General features: G+C 40.8%; 4 protein-coding genes across 4 annotated transcripts; 2 read left to right on the top strand and 2 right to left on the bottom strand.

Moving 5' to 3' along the window:
- Positions 1 to 84: 84 nt before the first annotated feature.
- On the top strand, positions 85 to 3830 carry LOC141844775 (uncharacterized; the record flags this gene model as incomplete). The annotated part of the gene is given in 12 exon segments (XM_074732768.1): positions 85 to 147; positions 250 to 296; positions 422 to 491; positions 586 to 648; positions 1632 to 1721; positions 1845 to 1883; positions 1947 to 2174; positions 2259 to 2344; positions 2458 to 2506; positions 2583 to 2663; positions 2744 to 2837; positions 3490 to 3830. Coding segments are annotated over 12 exon segments (1101 nt in total), but the record flags the coding sequence as incomplete, so codon positions are not given.
- A 5002-nt stretch (positions 3831 to 8832) lies between these two features.
- On the top strand, positions 8833 to 10040 carry LOC141844776 (transcription factor WRKY19-like). Its single transcript, XM_074732769.1, has 3 exons — positions 8833 to 9246; positions 9324 to 9458; positions 9572 to 10040. The coding sequence occupies exons 1-3, from the start codon at positions 9020 to 9022 to the stop codon at positions 9954 to 9956; spliced, it is 747 nt and encodes a 248-aa protein (XP_074588870.1). The 5' UTR covers positions 8833 to 9019; the 3' UTR covers positions 9957 to 10040.
- A 943-nt stretch (positions 10041 to 10983) lies between these two features.
- Positions 10984 to 14601, bottom strand: LOC141844812 (putative GABA transporter 2). The gene is made up of 7 exons (XM_074732804.1): positions 14484 to 14601; positions 14111 to 14341; positions 13915 to 14012; positions 13257 to 13443; positions 12432 to 12562; positions 11559 to 11795; positions 10984 to 11457 (listed from the first exon to the last, which is right to left on the bottom strand). Exons 1-7 carry the CDS (start codon positions 14599 to 14601, stop codon positions 11068 to 11070), a joined length of 1392 nt encoding a protein of 463 aa, XP_074588905.1. The 3' UTR covers positions 10984 to 11067.
- A 4789-nt stretch (positions 14602 to 19390) lies between these two features.
- On the bottom strand, positions 19391 to 20167 carry LOC141844694 (protein MIZU-KUSSEI 1-like). Its single transcript, XM_074732693.1, has one exon. It carries the CDS (start codon positions 20165 to 20167, stop codon positions 19391 to 19393), a length of 777 nt encoding a protein of 258 aa, XP_074588794.1.
- Between the last annotated feature and the right edge of the window lie 713 nt (positions 20168 to 20880).

Below are 20880 nucleotides of genomic sequence, written 5' to 3'. Positions count from 1 at the left end.
GTTGCAAAAATGTGATCCTTGGTCACTGATGATAGCCTTTGGAATTCCAAACCTGCAAAATATATGTGAATCCTATTTGTGCAGGTATCAAATATTGTCACACTTCATGATGTCACAAATATTTGGCACATTCCTATACTTCTAAAGGTAGAACTCATAGTTCTCAATGTCATATGGTGCTACATTCCGCATGCCTTTTTTAAGCTGACAATACATGTTTATTTGACTGTATCATGAACCAATTTGCAGAACCAAAAAACACATGAAGCTCTTATAGAAGTTTTGCAACTTCAAGGGTCTGTATCTTACATGATTTTTTAAATTTGTTTTGTATGCACTCTTTTTTGTATACTATGTGGAATCATTAGAGCACCTTGTAAATTCTGTGTGTTCATTTGTAATTTATTTTTGACATTGACAGAATTGCTAAGCAACCTTGGTTGGATGAATGGACAAGAAGAGCAAAAATTTGTGATACTTTGCAGGATCCTGTTGGTTCCTTTCCTTCTACTTATAGTTTTCTTTCCCTTGTTTTGCACTGTTGCAGTTGTTGACCACTGAACAAAGTTGTCATTGACCTCTCAGGTTAGGATTGCAATGGTTGGAAAATATACTGGCCTTTCTGATTCTTATCTCTCAGTCTTGAAGGTGAGATACATACAGTACATCCTTCATCTTTCTTTCCTAGTTTTAAATATATTCTGGTTCCTTTGTAGTACACACTTATTTTTTGAGCTAGTACTAGCAGGTTTAATAGTATGCTGAAAAGCAAGCTTATTTTTGGGATATCATTCATTTTGTTCATCTCTCAAAATTTTGACTATTTATGTAATCAATTTACATCTCTAGTGCAATTGGTTCAAATTGGCTGGTTTTATATGTGTACCATGTACCAGCTCTTCTGTCTCTAGCATTTAGAATGGTTTGTTACAGATCCCGTGGGGAAAGTTATATATGAATGTCGAGTAGGGAAGAGGAAAGAGTGAATGAGATACTGTTATTTCTTTTGCAAGTCAAAGCATTTGCAAGAATAAGTTGTGATATGTGGTTGCTCCTATCAGAAATTCTTTATGTTGTTCCAGTAAAAGTTAAAAGAATATATTTTGATACTGGAGATTAGCCTGTTCTTCTTGCTGGAGTAACTTCTAACCTATAATATGCAAGTTATTGTTGACAGACCAATCAATTGGGAAAAAGAGGGTTGATACATTAGGAAATCATCATGGCACTTTTTAGATTGCTAAAAGGTCAACTTTTTGTTTCTCACATGAATGGTAAATCAAGATTAAATATGCAGTTTTTCTTGGTCATTACTAGTGTAATATCTACCTTTAGTTTGCTGATCTCCAACTATCATTTATTCATAGCAAATATTCTTCTGCGTGATTAGTGATGAATTAGAGCATATTCTAGCATCCACAGAAAATTAACAAGTAATAACTTCTCTCTTTGAGTTTGCCTTCCGGGATTTTTCACAATCACTGAGCTTTATGGAAGTGTAATACAACCAACAATCTAGCATCCAAGTAACAGACTATTACTTGTGCACTTCATGTCTTAATCTCCAGTACATGGGTTTCTTTTCTGCACAATATTTTATTTAAAGTTGATTAGATCTTAACCTTTTTCAGGCACTTTTGCATGCTTCTGTTGATTGCCAAAGGAAACTAGTTGTCAATTGGGTAGCATCTGCTGATCTTGAAGAAACTAGAGAAAATGAGGTTTGGCTAATCTTTTCACCACAACTTTCAGCTCTCGTTTCTTCGCTTTCTTATTCCTTGTTTGGTGAAACTGATTGCTTACAAACTCTGATAGCAATTTTTTTTCTTTTCTTTTTTTGTCAGGCACCTGAAGTTCACAAAAAGGCATGGGAGCTATTGAAGGTGAGTAGGTTCTAGCTGTCTTAGATCCTCTATATATGTTTGATGAACAATATCCTGATTTAGGCAGCAGACGGCATACTAGTTCCAGGCGGTTTTGGAGACAGAGGCGTGGAAGGAAAAATACTGGCTGCTAAATATGCCCGTGAAAACAAAGTGCCTTACCTTGGCATTTGTCTCGGAATGCAGATTGCTGTGATTGAATTTGCTCGTTCTATCTTGAACTTGCCATATGCAAACAGTACAGAGTTTGCCCCTGATACAACAACACCATGTATCATTTTCATGCCTGAGGTAAGTAATTATTTCAATCTTCACATGCCATATTTATAGTTTCTTCGATCTTCTATCACTGCAAATATTGGGTACAATCTCAAGGGCTCAAAAACTCATATGGGTGGTACGATGAGACTTGGATCTAGGAGGACATATTTTGAGGCCCCTTGCTGTAAAGCCGCAAAGTTGTAAGTACAGAAATTCTCCTTGAGTTTGTTTATATGTTTCATGAATTCGAATTTATGTTTTGGTTTATTGATTGGGGAAACGGAAACCCTTGACTTCATATTACTCTGTATAGGTACAGGAATGCCAATTTTGTTGATGAAAGGCATCGACACAGATATGAGGTCTGTTCACTGTTAAATTAGCAGATGATTGTGTTCATGCTATCAGTACTAAGTAGCTTGATTATGATTTGTTCAGGTAAACCCAGATATGGTCCCAGAATTTGAGAAGGCAGGGCTTGCTTTTGTCGGTAAAGATGAAACTGGAAAACGAATGGAGGTATGCAGAAGATAATTCATATGATTTGAATGATTTTCAAATTCCTTTCTGATACTTCATACTCGATATAATTGTTATAGATTATTGAGCTGCCTGATCATCCTTATTTCATCGGGGTGCAATTTCATCCAGAGTTCAAATCTAGACCTGGAAAACCCTCTGCCCTTTTCTTAGGTATGTTAATATTGCTCTTCCCTTTTGAAAATGACTTACTGATGAACTAGCATTCATTAAGGCATTATAGATGAGGGCAACAGTTAACAAGAGTGATAGTGATAAAATATAGAAAAACAACTAGAAAAGGGATTAGAACAAGATTGCATTCTTTTGTATCATCAGCATCATCTTAACTCTATAACAATAAATACATATATTATTAATCTGATATATGAACTTAATATGGTAAAACTTGTAAAAATTAATATGTTCAGGAACAAACTTGGTTAGTAGCAAACTATAAGTTAATATGTTGAAACTAAAGTTCATGAACTATGTAAAATGGAGCATAATTTAGAATGAGAAATGAATTGTCATTCTAAAATAAAACTATTTACAGTGGCAGAAGGTTAAAATTTTTAAAAAAAATCAATTGTTCAGGTCAGAGACTAGAACTCTGGCAGTGTTTAAGATTTCAAATCTTGGTTAATGCCAGATGCTTCCAACTCTTGAACAACCAATAACTCAGTCACAACGATTTTTAGTCGCTAGACCCAGAATTGGACTTGCTGTTGTTTCTTCTTAGTCAGATCGCTCAACTACTATATCATCAACAGAAATTTACTTCTTTTTAGTCTCATTTAATTTTTCCTTGTGAAATTTTTGACAGGACTAATTGCAGCCTCCAGCGGGCAGCTCGGCACTTTTCTGAAGGACCCTGTTCATTATGAACTCAGAACCCCAAGACATCCAATCAATGATCCTCTGACTTCAAAATCTTATCAGAATGGGAATTTGAAGAAGCTTCATACCAATGGATCGGCAAATGGCAATGGTGTGCGTGCAGATTCCTGGGCATAATAGCGTCTGATGCCCTGCTGGTGTGGCTCGTAGTTTTCCCAGAGCCAAGTCAACAGAGAACAAACAACCTTGTTCTTGTCGCAGTGAGGTTTGCTTTATTTCAGTTCTTTATAGAATGGCTTGTGTTTTAATCTTTGTTCAAAGGGAAACAAATAGGACAAACAAATGTATGAATTGTAAAGCTGTTTTGTTTTGTTGGCCAAGCAGCATTTTGATTTCAGAATAACAATGATCACCTTTTTCTCCAAAAATCTTGCATGCTCTCACCTCTCCATTGTTTTGTTGGCCAAGCAAGCCTTAGATCACTGCCCTCCATTTTGTCTTCGGCCTTCGGCCACCCGCCCTGAAGCGCCGCCACCTAATTGATGAATCGCCAGCACCACGACACAGGCGGTCGCGAGCGGCAGGCGCACCGGCGCCACGCTCGCCCCGCAGTGGCCGTCGTACACTCCGCCAACGGCCTGCGCAGCACTTGGCTGGCGCCCTTATGCGTCCGTCCGCCACCGAGGATTCGAATCCGGGCACCGCCCGATCTCAGGGACACCGCACCGTGGGACGAGGAAGGGGATGCCGCCTCAGTGGCCGCGTCGTCCTCGTCGATAGCGGAACTCCGGCGGCTCCGGTTATGGAAACTCGCCGTTAGCAGCTGCAGCGGCTTCCGCCGAATTTGGCGTCCTTGCGACAGACGACAGATCCTTCCCAGGCCGCCGTAGATTCCGCCTGCCCTGTCATATATATATGAAACCCTCGGTATCGAGTAGCAGAAGGAAAACGAAGGTGGTGCATGACCTCGGCGGCGATGTGTGATATAAGCAGGGGCAAGCCATGCATACCACCTCGCCACCAGCATATCGACGGGGGCCGTCAGGGGCGGAGGCGGGGACAGTATGATTCTGTACGAGCAGATGCCGGCGAAGCCTCTCTGCCGCCATGAGAATTTGAATTTTGGAAGGGTATCGGTGAGGATTGTCCCTTGTTCATGGTTAAGGGTCGAATTAATTCTCAATCCTCCCTGGCATCGATCCGGACGATATCCCAATGTAGGGGTCACTATTTCATGATAAAGTCCTCGGCCATCTCGTAATCTATCTTTTTATCTCGATCGTCTCGTCTCGATTATCTCGGCCTCGACTGTGAGAACTACTATCTTATATGACATATGAATATTCTTACGAATGTTCGATTACGAGATTGTCAGACCTGGTCCCTTGAATACTCTTTTGCACATAAGGTCAAAAGAAAACGACTGTCGGATCTGGTCTTCTCGTAAGTTTCTTAAGGGCGTTATCTCATTCGATCAACGTATGACCTTTTGCCACGTGAAAGAGTGAGCCTCACCACAAACATGAGAGGGATCTTCAAGGATGAAAAGGAATTCCATTAGGTTAAGATAAGAGTTGAACTCTCTCGTTAAGATAAGATTACTCTCTGATATATTACTTACGATGAAATGATAATTGTTTACCAAGATACAAGGACCTCGTCCACAAAGCAATATCATTACAAATTTTATGAAGCATCAAATTGTTGATGCCTCAGAGTTTGCTAGCCAAAGATTGAATGCCAAGAGAAGTGAACTTATTGTCGAACAATGCTACTATACTACCATTCACTATAGTGTTTTTCGACACTTTGCGAGTAAAGCAAAAGGGGCAAAATTGTCCTTCTATGATTAATTGGGGTAGACCCAATTGGGTACTAAAAAATGTTGCCCTTTCATTTTGTAATAAATAGTTTTAACATTTTAATTTTAACTTAAAGTTTGATTTTTAAAAAAATGTTTAAAACACAAAAGTTGGTAATAATCTTTTAAAATTACATAAGTCAAATAAATTTAATAAAGTAATAATTTAGTTTTTATATGAAATTTGTAGTATAATTCTATTAATTTGGAATTTCAATGAATTTTATAAAGATTTTACACCAAACATTCACAAATTTTTGTACACTTTTACAAATTCCGAATATATACAAAGTTTTAAAAATCAGGATATGAACTATTATAAACTTCAAATTAGAAAATTACTATTAAACTACCACTTATGAATTTAATTTAATTTATAAACTTTATTTTTAATTTTACCTAAAAATATAGAATTGATAAATTTAAATTGTTCTATTATTTTGGCTTGGAAGACGGCATGAAGGAAGAATATATCAAAAAGAGAGTATATTTTTAATATTTTTAAAAATATAATATTTTTTTAGATTTTATTTTAAACATTTGACAGCCTTCTAGATTCGATATGTTGACCGACGATAGTTGAAAGTTGACCCGTTTTCTAATAATCATCACTCTTAGACAATTAGTCAAAGTCCAACTGTCCAAGTGGCTAGAAAATTAAATACACAAAATAAACATGATAAATATTGAACAAATATATACTAAAGAGCTCTTCTTCTTATTTTTTTATCTAAAAAAATATCATCGTTCGTGCCTATAATTTTAAAACTGTTTTAATATTAGTCAAAATTACTTCAAGATCAAAATTTCTTTAATTTAAAACAGTTTTAATTAGGTTAAGAGTATTTTTTCACTAATATTAAAATAACTTTAAATTTTAGGGTTATAAGCATGTTGATGTTGTAGCCGTTTTAATAAAACGGATTAATTTTGGCCCATTTAAAACACATAATTTTGATTAAAAAATTATTATAATAATTGATGCGGCGTGTAAATCTGACCGTGTTGATGTGGTGGACATTGTAACAAAGAGTAATGACATCTCTTTTCCTAGCTTTCTTTGCAAATTGTAATACGTATCAATGAACTTTGAGAGTTACTACACGTTAGGTCCTTCCCATGTCTAAATCTTCATGGAGACTCAAATATTATAAAGTAAACCCAAATGATAAGAAATTGAGTAAAATGGAGTAATATAGATGATGAGATTAGATTATATCCAATGCCCTTGTAAAGAGTTCCTTCTCTTATCTTATATAGGGAGAAAATTTCTAGAGACTCACCTCAAAGAAAATCAAGGGATGCACCTCATGAAATGATATCATTGTAATCGTCGTATCCTGCGCATACCAGGAAGTCAGATAGTCGATTGGCCTCGGAAGATTAGGAAGTCAGCAACTCGAGAAGTTGAGAAGTTGGCAATTCAAGAGGTCACACTCGACTCAACATGTCAGATCGACTTTGTCGATCGAAGATTGGTGATATTTGCTTTGGTCAAGTCCTGTATATCTGCATTGACTAACTCTTGAAGTTTGTCACATGGCTCCTATGTTCACTATAGCCGTCAATTTGGATTGGGTCTGTCGGGTTGGCTCTACCTCGTCAAACAATTTAAGCAGATTGGATTGAAATTTTATCAATACATTTTAAAGTGGGTTCATGTGGACAAACCCGTCTAAGCCCGCAACCCATATGAGTGACCCGTGGATTGAGAAAAAAATTTTTTCTTTAAAATTTACAATTAAAATAGAAAATTTAATGAACTAGTGAGTTTAACCAATTTAAATCACAATTTAAACTTAAAATTTCAACTTAACCTATTTAAATTATAATTTAAATTTAATTTTTTTATTTATTTATTTAATTTTTTATTTTTTAACTAGCTCATAAGCTTACCTGCCTAATTCGCAATCCGTTTTAGGTTAGATTGGATTGGAAATTTTTTAATTTTACAAATTGATGGATCGATCCGTCCCGCCCCATCATATGACGGGTTTATGGAGGATTTGTTTGTCCCATCATGGGTTAACTCGTTTGACAATCTTAGCGTTTATCGAGTCATGAATATCTATATTGATCAAGTCTTTAAATATATCACATGGCTCTTACATTGATCGAGTCTGACCCTGCCACATCGTCTCTGTCATCTTCACTACATCAATAATAATATTAAATTAAAAATATTTTGATATAAAAAAAATAAGATAGAATATTCTTTTTATAATTTTTATTTGGAAAAATGATACGCTACATAAAAAATATAGCATGAAATTTAATATGACACATTCAACTACATGGATGTGGATCTCACTGTATGGATGTGGAATTCACTGTATGGAATATGTCATGTTGAATTTGATGTTACATTTTTTATACGTATCATTGTTCTTTTGTTTGAAGTAGGACGTTCTTTTCGAGTCTAGTCGGAAAAAAAAACAGCGTCCTTTTAATTCTTATCCAATATGTAGTCATCACATATCCATAAATCAAATACTAATCTATATCGACCACAAATAATATCGATATTAATTATAATTCAGCCGTTGAATCGTTTGTTCTTCGAGTCAAGATAATGAAGTTAGGCTTCAAGATTACCAATTGGACCGACCAACTCGTGGAATATAATGCCAGAAAAATGACATGTGTAATTTATATTTATTATATTTATTTATATATTTATTTATTTATTGCATGTCACATCTTTGGGCTTCATACAGTTGAACGTGGACGGTCCAAGCTCTTGACCGAAAAATTGGTTTAATTACGGATCGGTAAACCTTTTCTTTAATTAAAACCCAATAAAATTATAAAATAATTAAAAGGCCCACCTTCCTTTTCGATTTAATCAAATCTCAAATTATCCATGGTCTAAAAGTAATTTGAGTTGACTAATCAGTCAATTAGTCTTATCTTTTAGCATACATTTTAGATTTTTAGGATGATTATCAAGTTTTTTTATTATTTTTTTAATAATCATTAAAAAAATTCAATAGTATAAAATTATAAATTTGATATGAATCTTGAAGTCTTATAATATTAATTTGGGATAAATATTAGACTTTTTATAGTTATTAATTATTTTTAAAAATATTTGAGAATGATCAGTCAAATAGAATTATAATTCTTGATAGACCGGTCAAAAGAACACGTTTGGAAATTTTAGAAAGATAAGTGAGCCTTTGTGGAAATATGCTCGATTACGTAAGCAGTGGGGCTGGGCCTGGATGGTGACGTCACTCCACTTGAAGCCTTTCACCTACCCACCCATCCACCCGCCTCTCATTCCCTGGTTTGAAGATTCTGAAGCTTGGCGTCTTCCAACGAATTTCTCTATCGTCGCCTACGATTTCTGTATAATCTCAGTCAAATCTTGGAGCAATCGACCATCTCTGGTTACAATATGAATACTTGGGACAGTTCAAAGGCCAGTCTTCGGATGGCGTGGAAGAAGAACAAGATGACGACGACGACGACGACGACGACGGCGATGGAAATGATCTCGCTGTCAAACGGAGCGACCAACTCAGTCAAGCTTTTCGCGCTTCTATAAGACCTCCCGACGCTCCCGTTCTTTTTCTTGCTTCTTCGGCTCCATTCACTTCGCACATTGCCAGCTTTAGAAGCTTCGGAGCCTTTCTCGTCGAGAGGGAGAGTCATGGAGAAGGAACAGCGGGGCCTGCTACTGGACGAGCTCGCTCGACTTCAGGAACTGGCGGGGCTTGTGGAAACCGAGCTCATTCTTCACTTTTCCAGCGAATCCTGCCATTTGCTGTTGCAAGAGATGCTTGCAGCGATCGACAAGTCGATTTCCTTGGTCAAATCGAGCCACCCGGTGGTCGCCGGAGAGTGCCTTCGTTCCGCCGGCAAGATTCCCAAGAAGAGGTCCAATCCAATCGATAGCGACGGTGTCAGTTGATATCTCACTCTAATTTGTAAAATTTATGCGTATCTGTGGACAGGAAGATAATGCCCAAGCGGACGGAAGAAGTGCGAGTGGATTCCGGCGGCGCTGAAGGAGTCGAATCCCCCGTCAGCGACGGCTGTAGCTGGAGGAAGTACGGGCAAAAGGACATCCTCGGAACCAAGCACCCAAGGTCTGCTGCAAACCATCGTTCTCAAGATGGGAACTTTTCCGTAAATTGTGGAGCAAGAAAACAGAGTGATGAAAAAAAAAAGGTGGGATTTTTATCGATCGTTCTCTTTGCAGATGCTACTTCAGGTGCAGGCATCGAATGACTCAGGGATGCCCGGCGACCAAGCAAGTGCAGCGATCGGACGCCGACCCGCTGCTCTTCCGCGTCATCTACCACGGCGAGCACACTTGTCTTCAAGCGGCGGGACAGCAGGGGTGCCGAGACTTGCTCTCGAGCTTCCGGACCGGGCTCAGAGTTAAAACAGAGGACTTGGTGCCGACGACTCCGGATAACAGCAACCGCGGCATCAGCAGTCCCTCTCCGACCTTACCGTCGCCGGCGGCCGGCGATGCTGGAGTTAATTCCGATGTGAATTGGCCTTCTTGGGACACGGATTGGATGCTCCAAGAGCTGGACTTCGAGGCCGATATGTCCTGCTTGTTCAGTATCGATTGCTAGATTTCTCGTTTTTGCTTTATGATTTCTGTAGCTTGGCTAATAAAATGGAAATTAATTCCAACGAAAGAGATTGGCGTTCATGAAAAATCTGCTGATGTTTACGAAACAGAAAGGCCTAATGATAGAAGATGTTCAACACAGATGAGGGGAGATGCTTCAGATTGGCACATATATAAATGATTCGCCGACTCTTCTTAGCAGCAAGCTCGAACGAGTTCTGGGAAGAAGAAGCTATGAGGCTGATGAAACTTGCAATCATAGCAATAAGGAAGGCAGGAGTTCTCCTGACGCGACCACTCTGATGCTTAATCTGTGAAAGAGATGGGAGATGGAGCAGAGAATGAACAGTGAGTTTAGAAATGTGAGAGGGCATACCTTCCTCAGTAAGAGGACTGATCTTATATACCTGCAATATACGTTAAATCACGTCGTAAGTAAAGTGGTTGTCCCATCATCGGTAGGGTGTTGTCAGAAGGAATTGATATTCAGAGTCTATGTCTCATCGTTGACTTGCAATTGAAGGATCATTTCACGTACATCTGTCAGAGTACTACCATAATTAACAGTAGGAGTGTCAAGGAGACATTATTCATACCGTATGATGGGAGGAGCGGTCTTGGATAGAGAAGGGCAATGAGAGTCGAAGAGTATTAGGATCGGGTCAGGGTAGAGTCAAGGAGTTGGCATGGCTTAAATCCGAGTGGGTTGACTCGGTTCGGGGGGTATATTATCTTTGTGGACCCGACTCGATCTTCGACTCAACTCGATTGATTCGGCTAGAGCGTCCGAGGGGATCCGGCTCGGGTTTCTACCAAGAGTCGATTCGGCTCAACTTGAGGAGTCTGCCTCGAGGATTCGGATCGATTTTTAGGAGTCTGTATTTCTGAGGATTCGGACTCGTTTTACGAAGAGCATCCACTTGGCTCCGACTAAGCTCAACCGACTCGGTTCGAGTGTTCAAAGACGTTTGACTCGATTAAGGCTCCTTGGGTTGATTAACCGAGACCCATTCCTCACGACCATAACAGATTCAATTGGAATACATTTGATAAGACAACTCAAGTTATGAGCTTGCTAGAATTTTAAATACACGTTTGAATTTAAACTTTCATCAATTCACCACATTATCACTGAATAGCTTGAACTGATCAGCATCGAGGATCATCTTCCTGATGGAAGCGAATGCGCCCATGATGCCAACTCCAGTGAAGATGATCATGATGAAGATGTTGAACCAGTGGATTGCGGAGCGTTTTGAAGTGCCAATTGTGATGTTGTACAGAAGCATAGGGAGAATGAAATCGAGAGGAATGAAGCCGATCGCTCCTACAACAGCTACGATGTCGCCGAAGAATGGGAGCATTGCAGCCATGAAAGCACAAAAGACCATGTAGAGAGTTCTGAGGATCAACCGAGGCACAAGGTTTCTTTTAGAGAACCTGCTTTGCCTCGTGTCTGCTGAGTTCTTCTCCATGATCTCAAAAGCAACTTGAGAGTAGACCTAGAATTCAAGCATGACATAATCCTCAACAATTGCATCAACTTCAAGTTTGTAGAATCATAGAGCTTTCGAAAAAGAACAGGTAGTTTATAAGCTCTTACCAAGCCGATAGCAAATAACTGAAGGAGCACAAAGACGACCCCAAGGCCAAGTAGCCATATAGGGGCCAAGGAAGGTCCTGAGTCTGGCAATAAGCTGTTAAGAACGTTGGAGCTTACTTTGTTTCCGAATGCCCAGTAACCAGACACCGCGGCTGAGTAGAATGTTAAGACGGCCACCATGTAACACAATGCAAGGCCTTTCACCATCTTCCCAGTGGCTGGTGGTGCCAAGGTAGCCTACATATAAGGCTTGCAAGTTTAGCCATCCAAGAGAAACAGTAATAAATGTTAAGGTCTGCTCAGTGTATTTATATCAATTTACATTCAAGTTCAATCGTTGGTGCAGTTTTCAGTCATTTAGCAAATAGTCAGTTAAACTAATTGATACTTTCAAAAAAAAAACACTTAAGCTAAACATTACTCTTCTCTTATTTAAGCACATCTTGCAGAAAGTAATGTTATACATATGTCCACTCGATATTTAACTTCATATGATAAACTAGTAAACGTCCTAAGAAAATCCCAAGTTACAAGTCCCAAAAGGGGGTGCAAAGGAACAGCACACTCTCTTCCTATTTATTCAGCATTTTTGATGCCATATTTTGCGGTTTGTTCAATGAAGAAAAAAAAATCTCAGTTATAAACCTGATGACAAAGAGAGGGACATTTCACAGAAATTATCCATTCAAACAAGCAATTGTAACTTGTAAGGAAGCACTAAGACTCAATTTGCATCCATGTCATTGAATGGATAAAGTTTCTTGATATACAAAGTTCATGGACCATATCAGATTTGATGCAATCTTACTTGACACAGAAGCGATAGCTCGATAGAATATTTATGTCTGAATACCCATTCTGCTGCTGACGTACCTGAATTTCTGGTAATATTCCATTTCCATAAAGAGAAGCCAAAATGGAGATAGATGTGAAGGCATTATAGGTACGCTGTATACTCGATAAGTCCAAGGAATAGTCCTTTGTAGGAGCATTTTTAGAGTAACCTGGTATAAAAGCAAAGTCATTAGACAGATAAAAATGTAGTTATTTGATCTAGGAAGCTATAGAACAAAGGCTGAGCAATATTGACATCATTTGGAAATTCTCAAATGATCATCGGTAGCCAAACATGCTAACCATGTCATAGGATATTTTAACATAATCTAGCATGAACTAGTGTTATAATTCACTTCAATCAGGTAAGGGAAAAGAAAAAGGGAAATCTTGCATGCTTCAATAAGTTGCCGGATAGAAATTGGGAACCATAAACTGTTTTTGTGTTTATACTTGCTTGGTTAAAGGAAGTTAAGCTCCTTGTACAATGGTGAGACATACATGTTTAAGACTGTCATCGTTATGGGCGGACAGCTCTATGAATTATCCTTACTAAGCATCAATTATTATGGATTTTCTCTGTGCTTTAACCACCTCTCCTTAAACTGAAACCTGCGGTTTTCTTTTCGCATTTGGCACACTACTTGGTCGAGGACCACCCCGTCCAATTCTCGTGTAAAGAGCAACCTAGAATACACCTTTCAGTTCCACTTCAAATTCTTTAAATATCAATCTGGTTGCAAATAGAAACAACAGATTATTTGCATTTAACGACAAGTATATACGCATAATCTGAGGTTGAGTATTCAGTAGCAAGACCAGGCAAGAAATTAAAAGCCAAGGATGATTCATGGTGAAAATAACCTGCATAGATACAGCCCCCTGTGACAAGAGCACTGTATGCCAAGCTTAAAAACAGCGAGGCTAGGTTGAAATGCCGAAGGGAATGGAAAGATGGCAGCTGAGAAAGAAGTATCAACACCACCGTCGCCATGATGATAAAGTGATACAGCCTCAAGGGACCATTAGGAGATAGGCTGGAATACATGATCTTCTCACTCCAACAAAATTAGCCAAGTTCCATGAAGGACAAGATAGCGAAAGATGTTAGTAGAGAAAAACATGTTAACTTGACAAGTAACATAACCAGTAAACTTTTCTTTCTTTCTCAAACTCCTACTCAGTGGCTTCCACAATATGGTTATACCAACAAAAGCAAATTTGTTGAATGCTCTAAGCAAAAGGCTTTGAACTTTAATGCCAACTAAGTAATGGTGTATCAATTCAAGTAAATTCCATATTGAATAAGAACAAGATAGAAGGTCATTAAAATATTGGCATCCATGTATAAACTATGAGGTTGAATTCAATGGCCGTCGTCTCGAGAAGAAGAAAACAAAGCTACTTGTTTATTACGGATAATATTCAAATACAACGAAGAAGATAGAGACAAAAGGAGATGAAACCGAGAAGTTCTATCGCCAAGAGAAGTGAAAGGAACAGGGCAGCTAAATGAATCTACCTTGAGGCATTCCCCTGAAAGCAAGATGCATCCGATGCTTATTCCAGTGTTGATGGCCGCCTGAAAGAAGACAACAAGGTAGAATATCCAGCCGAACCCTATCGCGCCCAAAAAGGGGGGAAATAGATAAGCAAAGAGAGAAGTAAGATTAAGTTAATTAAAACAAAATACAGTGTAAACCACGTCTGTACTCTACCCAAGACGTCGGCGGCGAGCTCTCGGAATCGGATGTGCCGCCGGCCCTGCTTCTCGCAGTGGTCGAGGACCCTGGACATGAGAACGTACGCATAGAAGGTGACGGCGCCGACGGCCGTCAGCGACGCCAACCCGAGACCCCATCCGAGGCCCCGGAACGCGTAGGGCAGCGTCAGGATCGTCGGGCCCACGATGGCCGTCGTGAGGTGGAAGCCGGCGTGCCACCAGGTGCCTGTAAGAGCACTTGAGACCGATTTACTTGCCGAGATGGGAGGCGAGGCGCACGCAATACAATCAAATCATGATGCAAGAAATCACGATCGCGGCTGCCGTAGCGGCGGGGGCCGGGGCCGGGGCCGGGAGAAAGGTCTCACCTTTGGACTCGAGGACGAAGGCGGCGCCGGCATCGGCGGGGGCGCCGCCGCCGGCAGCCTCAAGGGCGGAGCCATTGGCGGCGAAGGAGTGGGCGTAGGGGGAGCCGTCCGCTCCCATGGAGGCAGAGGAGGAGAGATTCCGGAGAAGGTGATCGAAGCTTGGATTCACCAGAACTACTATAAATAGTAGGAACAGAGCAGGCCTGCTTTCCTATACGCAACGGCGACGTCCTCTTGTTGAAGAAAAGCTTTTATCCTTTAAAAAAAGATTAATCCCTGTCTACTAATTCCTCATTTATATATCTTTTTTAATTAATGTATATATTTATTATAATATTATATTAAAGAGCTGCTCAATTGAATTATCATCCATTTAACATTATGTAATTTAAGGTAATTTAAAATTTCACTTAAATCATGTTAAAATCTTGAGTTACTTTTCTTCTCTATCCATTAATTAAGATAATAATGTACCATGATGAGGATATTACATGCAACTGATTTGATATTATGTGCGACTCCCTCGTGCGCGTTTGTGAGCGTCACTCGATCTACTGTTTATCATGCGATCGTGCGTTAGATCTAACCGTCTAAATATAAGAATGCACAGTATTCTGCCCCCAACCTTCGCCGCTGTCGGCCGCCCTCGTCGTGTCGTCTGGCTACCGCCACCCGCTGGCTCGGGCACGATCGACGCGTCGCTCGTCGGCGTGTCGGCCAGCATCGGATTTCGATCAGAATCCGACGCAATTTAGCCGGAAACGCGGTCGACAGTGGCGCGCGTCGATTTCCGACCAAATCGCGGTCGGAGACCGACCGAGGAAGGATCGCCGTCGCACGCCAGTCCTTCCTCGACTGATCTCTGATCGCGATTTGGCCAAAAATGACCTGTGCCATTGTCGGCCGCGTTTCCGATCAAATCGCAGTCAAAGACCGGCTGAGGCCTTCCTCAGCCGGTCTCCAATCGAGATTTGGCCAAAATCCGATCGCGATTTGGTCGAAATCCGGCGTGTGCCATTGCCGGTCGCGTTCCAGCCAAATTGAGTCGGATTTCGGCCACAATTCGGTTGGAATTCGACGTCGGCCGAAGCACCGACGAGCAGTGTGTCGATCGTGCCTTGTCCGACAGCCGGCAATGGTCGGACGGCACGATGAGGGCAGTGGCAATGGCGATGAGTCGACTGTGTCGCTCACGGGATCGCGCAGCACGGGTCGTGCAGAATATCAAAACTCTTACCTGCAATAATTATAAATTAATTGAGACACATAATATAATAGAAAATCAGAAGAAAAAAAAGAATATCATGGGAAAAAAAAGATTAATATACCAGAAATTAAATTATACATATAATTAATAATTAAACAGCGCATCGTTGTCTATCTGTACAAGTGTACGGTCAGCATCCCTCCGTACGTTAGCTCCGCCGTCGATCTCGTTCGCTGATCCCCACTGAAGAGCCGGCGCTAAGCCATCATCGAACGGGCCGAGCACGTACGGACCGATCACCTCTGCGGCTGCCGCCTCTCGCCGTTGTGATTCCAATCCGAAGGCGCAGGCCGCGTCTTCGTCGGCGGCGTCGACGAACACGGAGGAGTGGTCGAAGACTGTGTCGGCGACGTTGGAGTGGCGGCCGGTGAGCCTCTGCACGAGGCCTCGGAACTTAGCGGCGCTGGTGGTCACCCTCATGGGGTTGGCGATGTGCACCACCTTCACCGGCGCCGCCGCAGCAGCCTTCTTCTTCGCCTCGCCACTGATGGCTTGCAGCAGTTGCTTGGGCGGCCTCTGCTGGATCCTCGCGCTCTCCTTGCCCATCTTGCTGGCGATCGATCGAGGTAATCCGCGAAGGCACGATTGATTACTTTATAACGGGCGATTCGGCGGCTGGTTAATTTCCAGGAAGGAAGCGAGCGAAGTTGGAAGTTCGGAAAACAGGAACGAGATTGTCAAGGGAAGCGGCACGTGATCGCTGGGTCTAGACGTCTGGAGACGAAGCGAACTATTTTTCCAAAAATGGCAAAGAAAATTAAACTTGAACGCTGGCACGCTTCGTCTAGATGCATCTCCGCTAGTAGACAGCCACGAATTGACGACGGACGGCCAGCCTCAGCGTGACGTCACCCGCTAATAATATATTCATTATCCTCCTGGGCCCACCCGCATGAGTATTTATTTTTGTTTAAAAAAAATAGATGTGAAACTTTAAATGAAGAAAATACTCCTTCATTATAACGTATTATTTCATTTTTAAAATATTTCTTAAAAGAATCTCAATCTTAAAATTCAATTATATATATATATATATATATGATATTTTTAATGTTAGTTTTTTTTTCTAATGATACTTACATTATATAATATTTATCTATAATTTTGATGAAATGTTAATGCCCTAGGTGTAAGGTTTAGTGGCTTCAACAATGCTTTTAAAAAAATCATTAAATTATTCATATTTCTCATATTATATTTAATATAAATTGATTTTATTATTACTTAAATAGTTAGAATTTGAGATGTAGATAAGAAAATTGAAGGAGTGGCCATGGTCATTTTTGAGAGAGAGTTTTAGATATAGAAAAAATAAGTCCATGATACGTTCATTTGCTTCTTCTTCTTCCTTTTTTTTCTTGTCTCTCTTACTTTCTTCAATTGATTTTGAAGATAAAGATCCTGAAATTATCCTCGTCAAGAACACAAACGTAGTGAAGGCCATGGCTAGCTGTTCTTCTTCCTCCCTTGGTAAGTGTCTGCCTCCTTCCACACTTCGTCTCCATTATGGCCTCCTTATCCAATCCGAGAACTAAGACCTCTTCCACCTCTCTTCCATGGTTCGAAACCATCCAAACTCGCTTGTCCCTAGGTCATTCTTTTACCCTTCCATGGTGATGAGTGTTGGTGCAATCAATCTCAGATCAAGGTTGACTAAACTTGAATTGGATTTCGATATTTGATCAATATATTAGTTTGATGTCAAGTAGGTCAAGGTTGACTAGATACTTGACGGAAGAGGAAAATCTAAGTAAGTCAAGGTTGATCGGGCATTTGATGATTAGAAGTCCAACGGGAAGTTAGAAAGAGGAAAGTCTAAACGTGGATCAAGGTTGACTAGACACTTGATGATCAAAAGTCCAACGAGAAATTTGTAAAAGAAAAGTCTAAGTCGGTTAAGGTTGACCAAACACTTGGTGATCGAAAGTCCAATGGAAAGTTGACAAAAAAAGTTTAAGTGGATTAAAGTGGATCAAACATTTGGTACGAGATGAAAAGTCCACGTCAATCATAGAAGATTGGACACTTGGTGATGATGAAAATCCTGGTAAGTCAAGATTGATCAGATGTTGGACAACGAAAAGTCTCAACAGGTCATGATTGACTGGATGTTGGACAAAGAAAATTCTAATAAATTAAGATCAATTAGATATCAAGCAATACGTGAATTCATCCTTAAAAAGACTAATATTAGGGTTGGTAATCAATTGGTAAGAGTTCACCAATCGATTGGCAAACCCTGAACCCAGAATTCCAAGTTTGCGACCGATTAGGAATCGATTGGTGTCAAGTAATCGATTGTTCGACTATGATGAGCAAAGAGAAGGTCTCGGATTAGCGATTCGACTGGGAGCTTCTAATCGATTGGTGCAATCGATTGGTCAAATAAAATAACTATTTTGTAGGTTTAAACGGTCAGATCCAATGTGACAATCGATTTGTAGGTGGATTTCAGCCCGATGCCAACTCTAGAAAAGGGGGTTTCATGCAGTGGAGAAAATGTTATCAGTTCTTGGAGATTTCGAGGTGAAGTATTGTTGTATTTTTGGATAGACAAAAGTTTATTCCAAATAACAAAAAAACGTCCAAAGCAAAATCTCATTTGTAAAGTTATTTTCGCTTTCATTTGTATTTGCATTTGTATTTTTTGTTATATTATTGTGTTCTTATAAGAACAAGGGTTTATGAGACTTCTCCGTCTTTGAAAGTTATTTGAAAAGGAGGATTTCTTAGTGGAGAAAGATCGTAAAAATAAATCCTTAAATTAGTCGATTCAAAGAAGCGGATATTAAATAAAATTAAAGTGTTGTGCATGTGACGTCAAGATTGATTTAAGAATTTCACTGTGCAATCAAACAATGATCACAAGATCAAGATAAAAAGCAATTGAAGCTATTTACTCTCTTTTCTAACTCGCACAGATCCTAACAATGAATATATTACCGAGTGAACTAGGTTGATTCTTTCCAAACCTAATGATCACCCTCATCAACCCCCCTCCTGCACAATGGCCTTTTTCGTTGGCCAATTTGAAGGCAGACTTCGCCTTCCAATATTTCCCCGATCTACATCCACAATCATGCTTTTTTTTTTTTTCAAAATCCCCTTGAACCAACTTGCTCCTAACTCTTTTCATATCCCAGACGAAACCATCATCATTTTCAACATCTTAGCCTTTCTCTATCTATCCTTCTCTTCCACTATTTTTATCAATTGAAAATGGCAAAGCTTGGAGCTCTCCTCTCCCCCCTCAACTCCAACTTCAATTATATTGTTTTTGAAGATATATTATCGTCATCAAGAACACAAACTTAATGAAGCCTCAATCATATATCCATCTTCTGGGTGCATTAAGCACATGATATTTAATTTAATGCATCATATAAACTACTGACTGAAAAACAAAATTTTTAATCATTAAAGCTTGTTAATGTCTAAGTGAATTATTTATTTTGATGGTAGCTACTATATGTGGAATGTGGATCATGGCACATGGAAGATCGTTGACGAGAGGAGAGGAGAGGATCAAGATCATGAGTTGACTTGTGTCTACCAATTCCTATGCGCTAATAATTACTTGTTTTAGTTTACATGCTCTGCGTCTATCGCCGGCCGGCCACTGGTATTCATGATTAATTGGTTAGATCCTGACGAAGAAGATGCTGAGCTCCGGGCCGGCGTTGCCGTCGGGGTTGAGCATGTAGAACGTCTCGGAATCCTTGGACCCGATCACCCGGTCGAAGTAGGCCCGCATGTACGTGAGCTCGCCGTCGACGGGGTCGGTCATGTCGCCGGGGAGCACGCCGGCGCCCATCGACACCGCGTGGAGCAGCTGCATCACGCCGAGGTCCAGCTCCGTGGGGTCCCTGCGCGCGGCGTAGCCGACGCTGCGACCGTTGACGTAGGCCGTCCACATGCGCTCGTCGAGGACGCGGCTCTTCCCGCCGGCGGCCACCTTCTTCTCGCACTCGAGGGCGACGCGGACGAGGCCGGAGGAGCCCATGTCCTGCATGAACCGGGCGGTGGGGACGGCCACCTCGAGGAGGAGGTGCGGCACGCTGCGGGGGTTGTCCTGGAACGCCAGGGTGATGCGGGCCTTGCGGTGGCCGAACAGGGTGCCGGTGGTGCGGGTGCCGTGCACGCGCCCGTCGCGGTGGGCGGTGGAGCTGCTTCCCCGGCTGAGGACGGCACTGGGGATGTGGCACCCGGGCGGGACGGCGATGATGGGCAGGGCGCGGAAGGCGGAGCGGAAGGAGCGGAGCATCTTCGTCGGCTTCGAACGGTGGTGCTTCCGCTGCGTCGACGGCTGGAGGAGGGTGACGGGGAAACGATGGAGCGCGCTCGGCTCCGGAGAGTCGGGATCGGCCGCAGCCACTTCGCCGGGAGGGGGAGGAGGGCAGGGCGGAGGGCCTGCCATGGAGCGGAGCGGCCGAGAGCGCGACGACGGGCGGCGGCCGATCGAGAATGTTAATTAGCTAGTAATTAAAAATCGAGACGAAGAAGATTTGCAAATTAGAATAAGAATTAAATTATTGTGAATTAGAAAGAAAAAGATTATTTCGTGTTAATTGTTTAGTTAGTGAAAAGGAAGGGCCGTACATGTTTTTAGGAGGGAAGAAACTGAGACAAAGCTAATTAGAGGGTTTATGTTCCGAGTTAGTTTTAAATTGAAGGGCATTAAATTTCATTCATACCTAACTTGTAAAAATAAATAAATAAATAAATTTCAGTTAACCTCATTAACTATCCCTGAGAATGATCGGCTCAACCCCACGAAAATTTTCTACCGGCCAGTAAAGTAAATCGGCCAAGTGCACGCAACGGCCAACTCAGAGCACGTAGTGGCCATTTGACGTCCAACATCCTTTGATTGCGCTCCCTATTTAAAAGAAAATTCCTACAAATATATTGTAACTAAAGATCGAACCGTAAATACTTGGATGACAATCTGAATGTCCTACCGTGACATCATGTCCCGGGGACTACCTAACTTGTTTATATATGATAGTGTAGGAGTGTAGGAAATGAATTCGATTCTGAAAATTATCGAATTAAAAGTTTTCGAATTATTCGGATGGATTGAATTGAATTTGATTCAGATTGACTTAAATTGTATTTAAAAAATTTAGA

This window comes from Curcuma longa, chromosome 14 (genome assembly GCF_044706935.1).
Source record: "Curcuma longa cultivar G26 ecotype Majalengka, Jawa Barat chromosome 14, ITB_CL_G26_1.1, whole genome shotgun sequence".
Taxonomy (NCBI): domain Eukaryota; kingdom Viridiplantae; phylum Streptophyta; class Magnoliopsida; order Zingiberales; family Zingiberaceae; genus Curcuma; species Curcuma longa.
Note: the sequence above shows the minus strand (reverse complement) of the source record. Positions and strands in the feature narration are given on the sequence as shown.

Excerpts from the sequence above, each read along its gene's own strand:
- LOC141844776 (XM_074732769.1), top strand. The coding sequence starts at position 9,020 with ATGGAGAAGGAACAGCGGGGCCTGCTACTGGACGAGCTCGCTCGACTT. Across the intron at positions 9,247-9,323 it reads GGCAAGATTCCCAAGAAGAG|GAAGATAATGCCCAAGCGGA; the intron begins GTCCAATCCAAT and ends ATCTGTGGACAG. Across the intron at positions 9,459-9,571 it reads CTCGGAACCAAGCACCCAAG|ATGCTACTTCAGGTGCAGGC; the intron begins GTCTGCTGCAAA and ends TTCTCTTTGCAG.
- LOC141844694 (XM_074732693.1), bottom strand. The coding sequence starts at position 20,167 with ATGGCAGGCCCTCCGCCCTGCCCTCCTCCCCCTCCCGGCGAAGTGGCT.
- LOC141844812 (XM_074732804.1), bottom strand. The coding sequence starts at position 14,601 with ATGGGAGCGGACGGCTCCCCCTACGCCCACTCCTTCGCCGCCAATGGC. Across the intron at positions 14,013-14,110 it reads GCTCGCCGCCGACGTCTTGG|GGTTCGGCTGGATATTCTAC; the intron begins GTAGAGTACAGA and ends TGGGCGCGATAG. Across the intron at positions 11,796-12,431 it reads GAATATTACCAGAAATTCAG|GCTACCTTGGCACCACCAGC; the intron begins GTACGTCAGCAG and ends CCTTATATGTAG.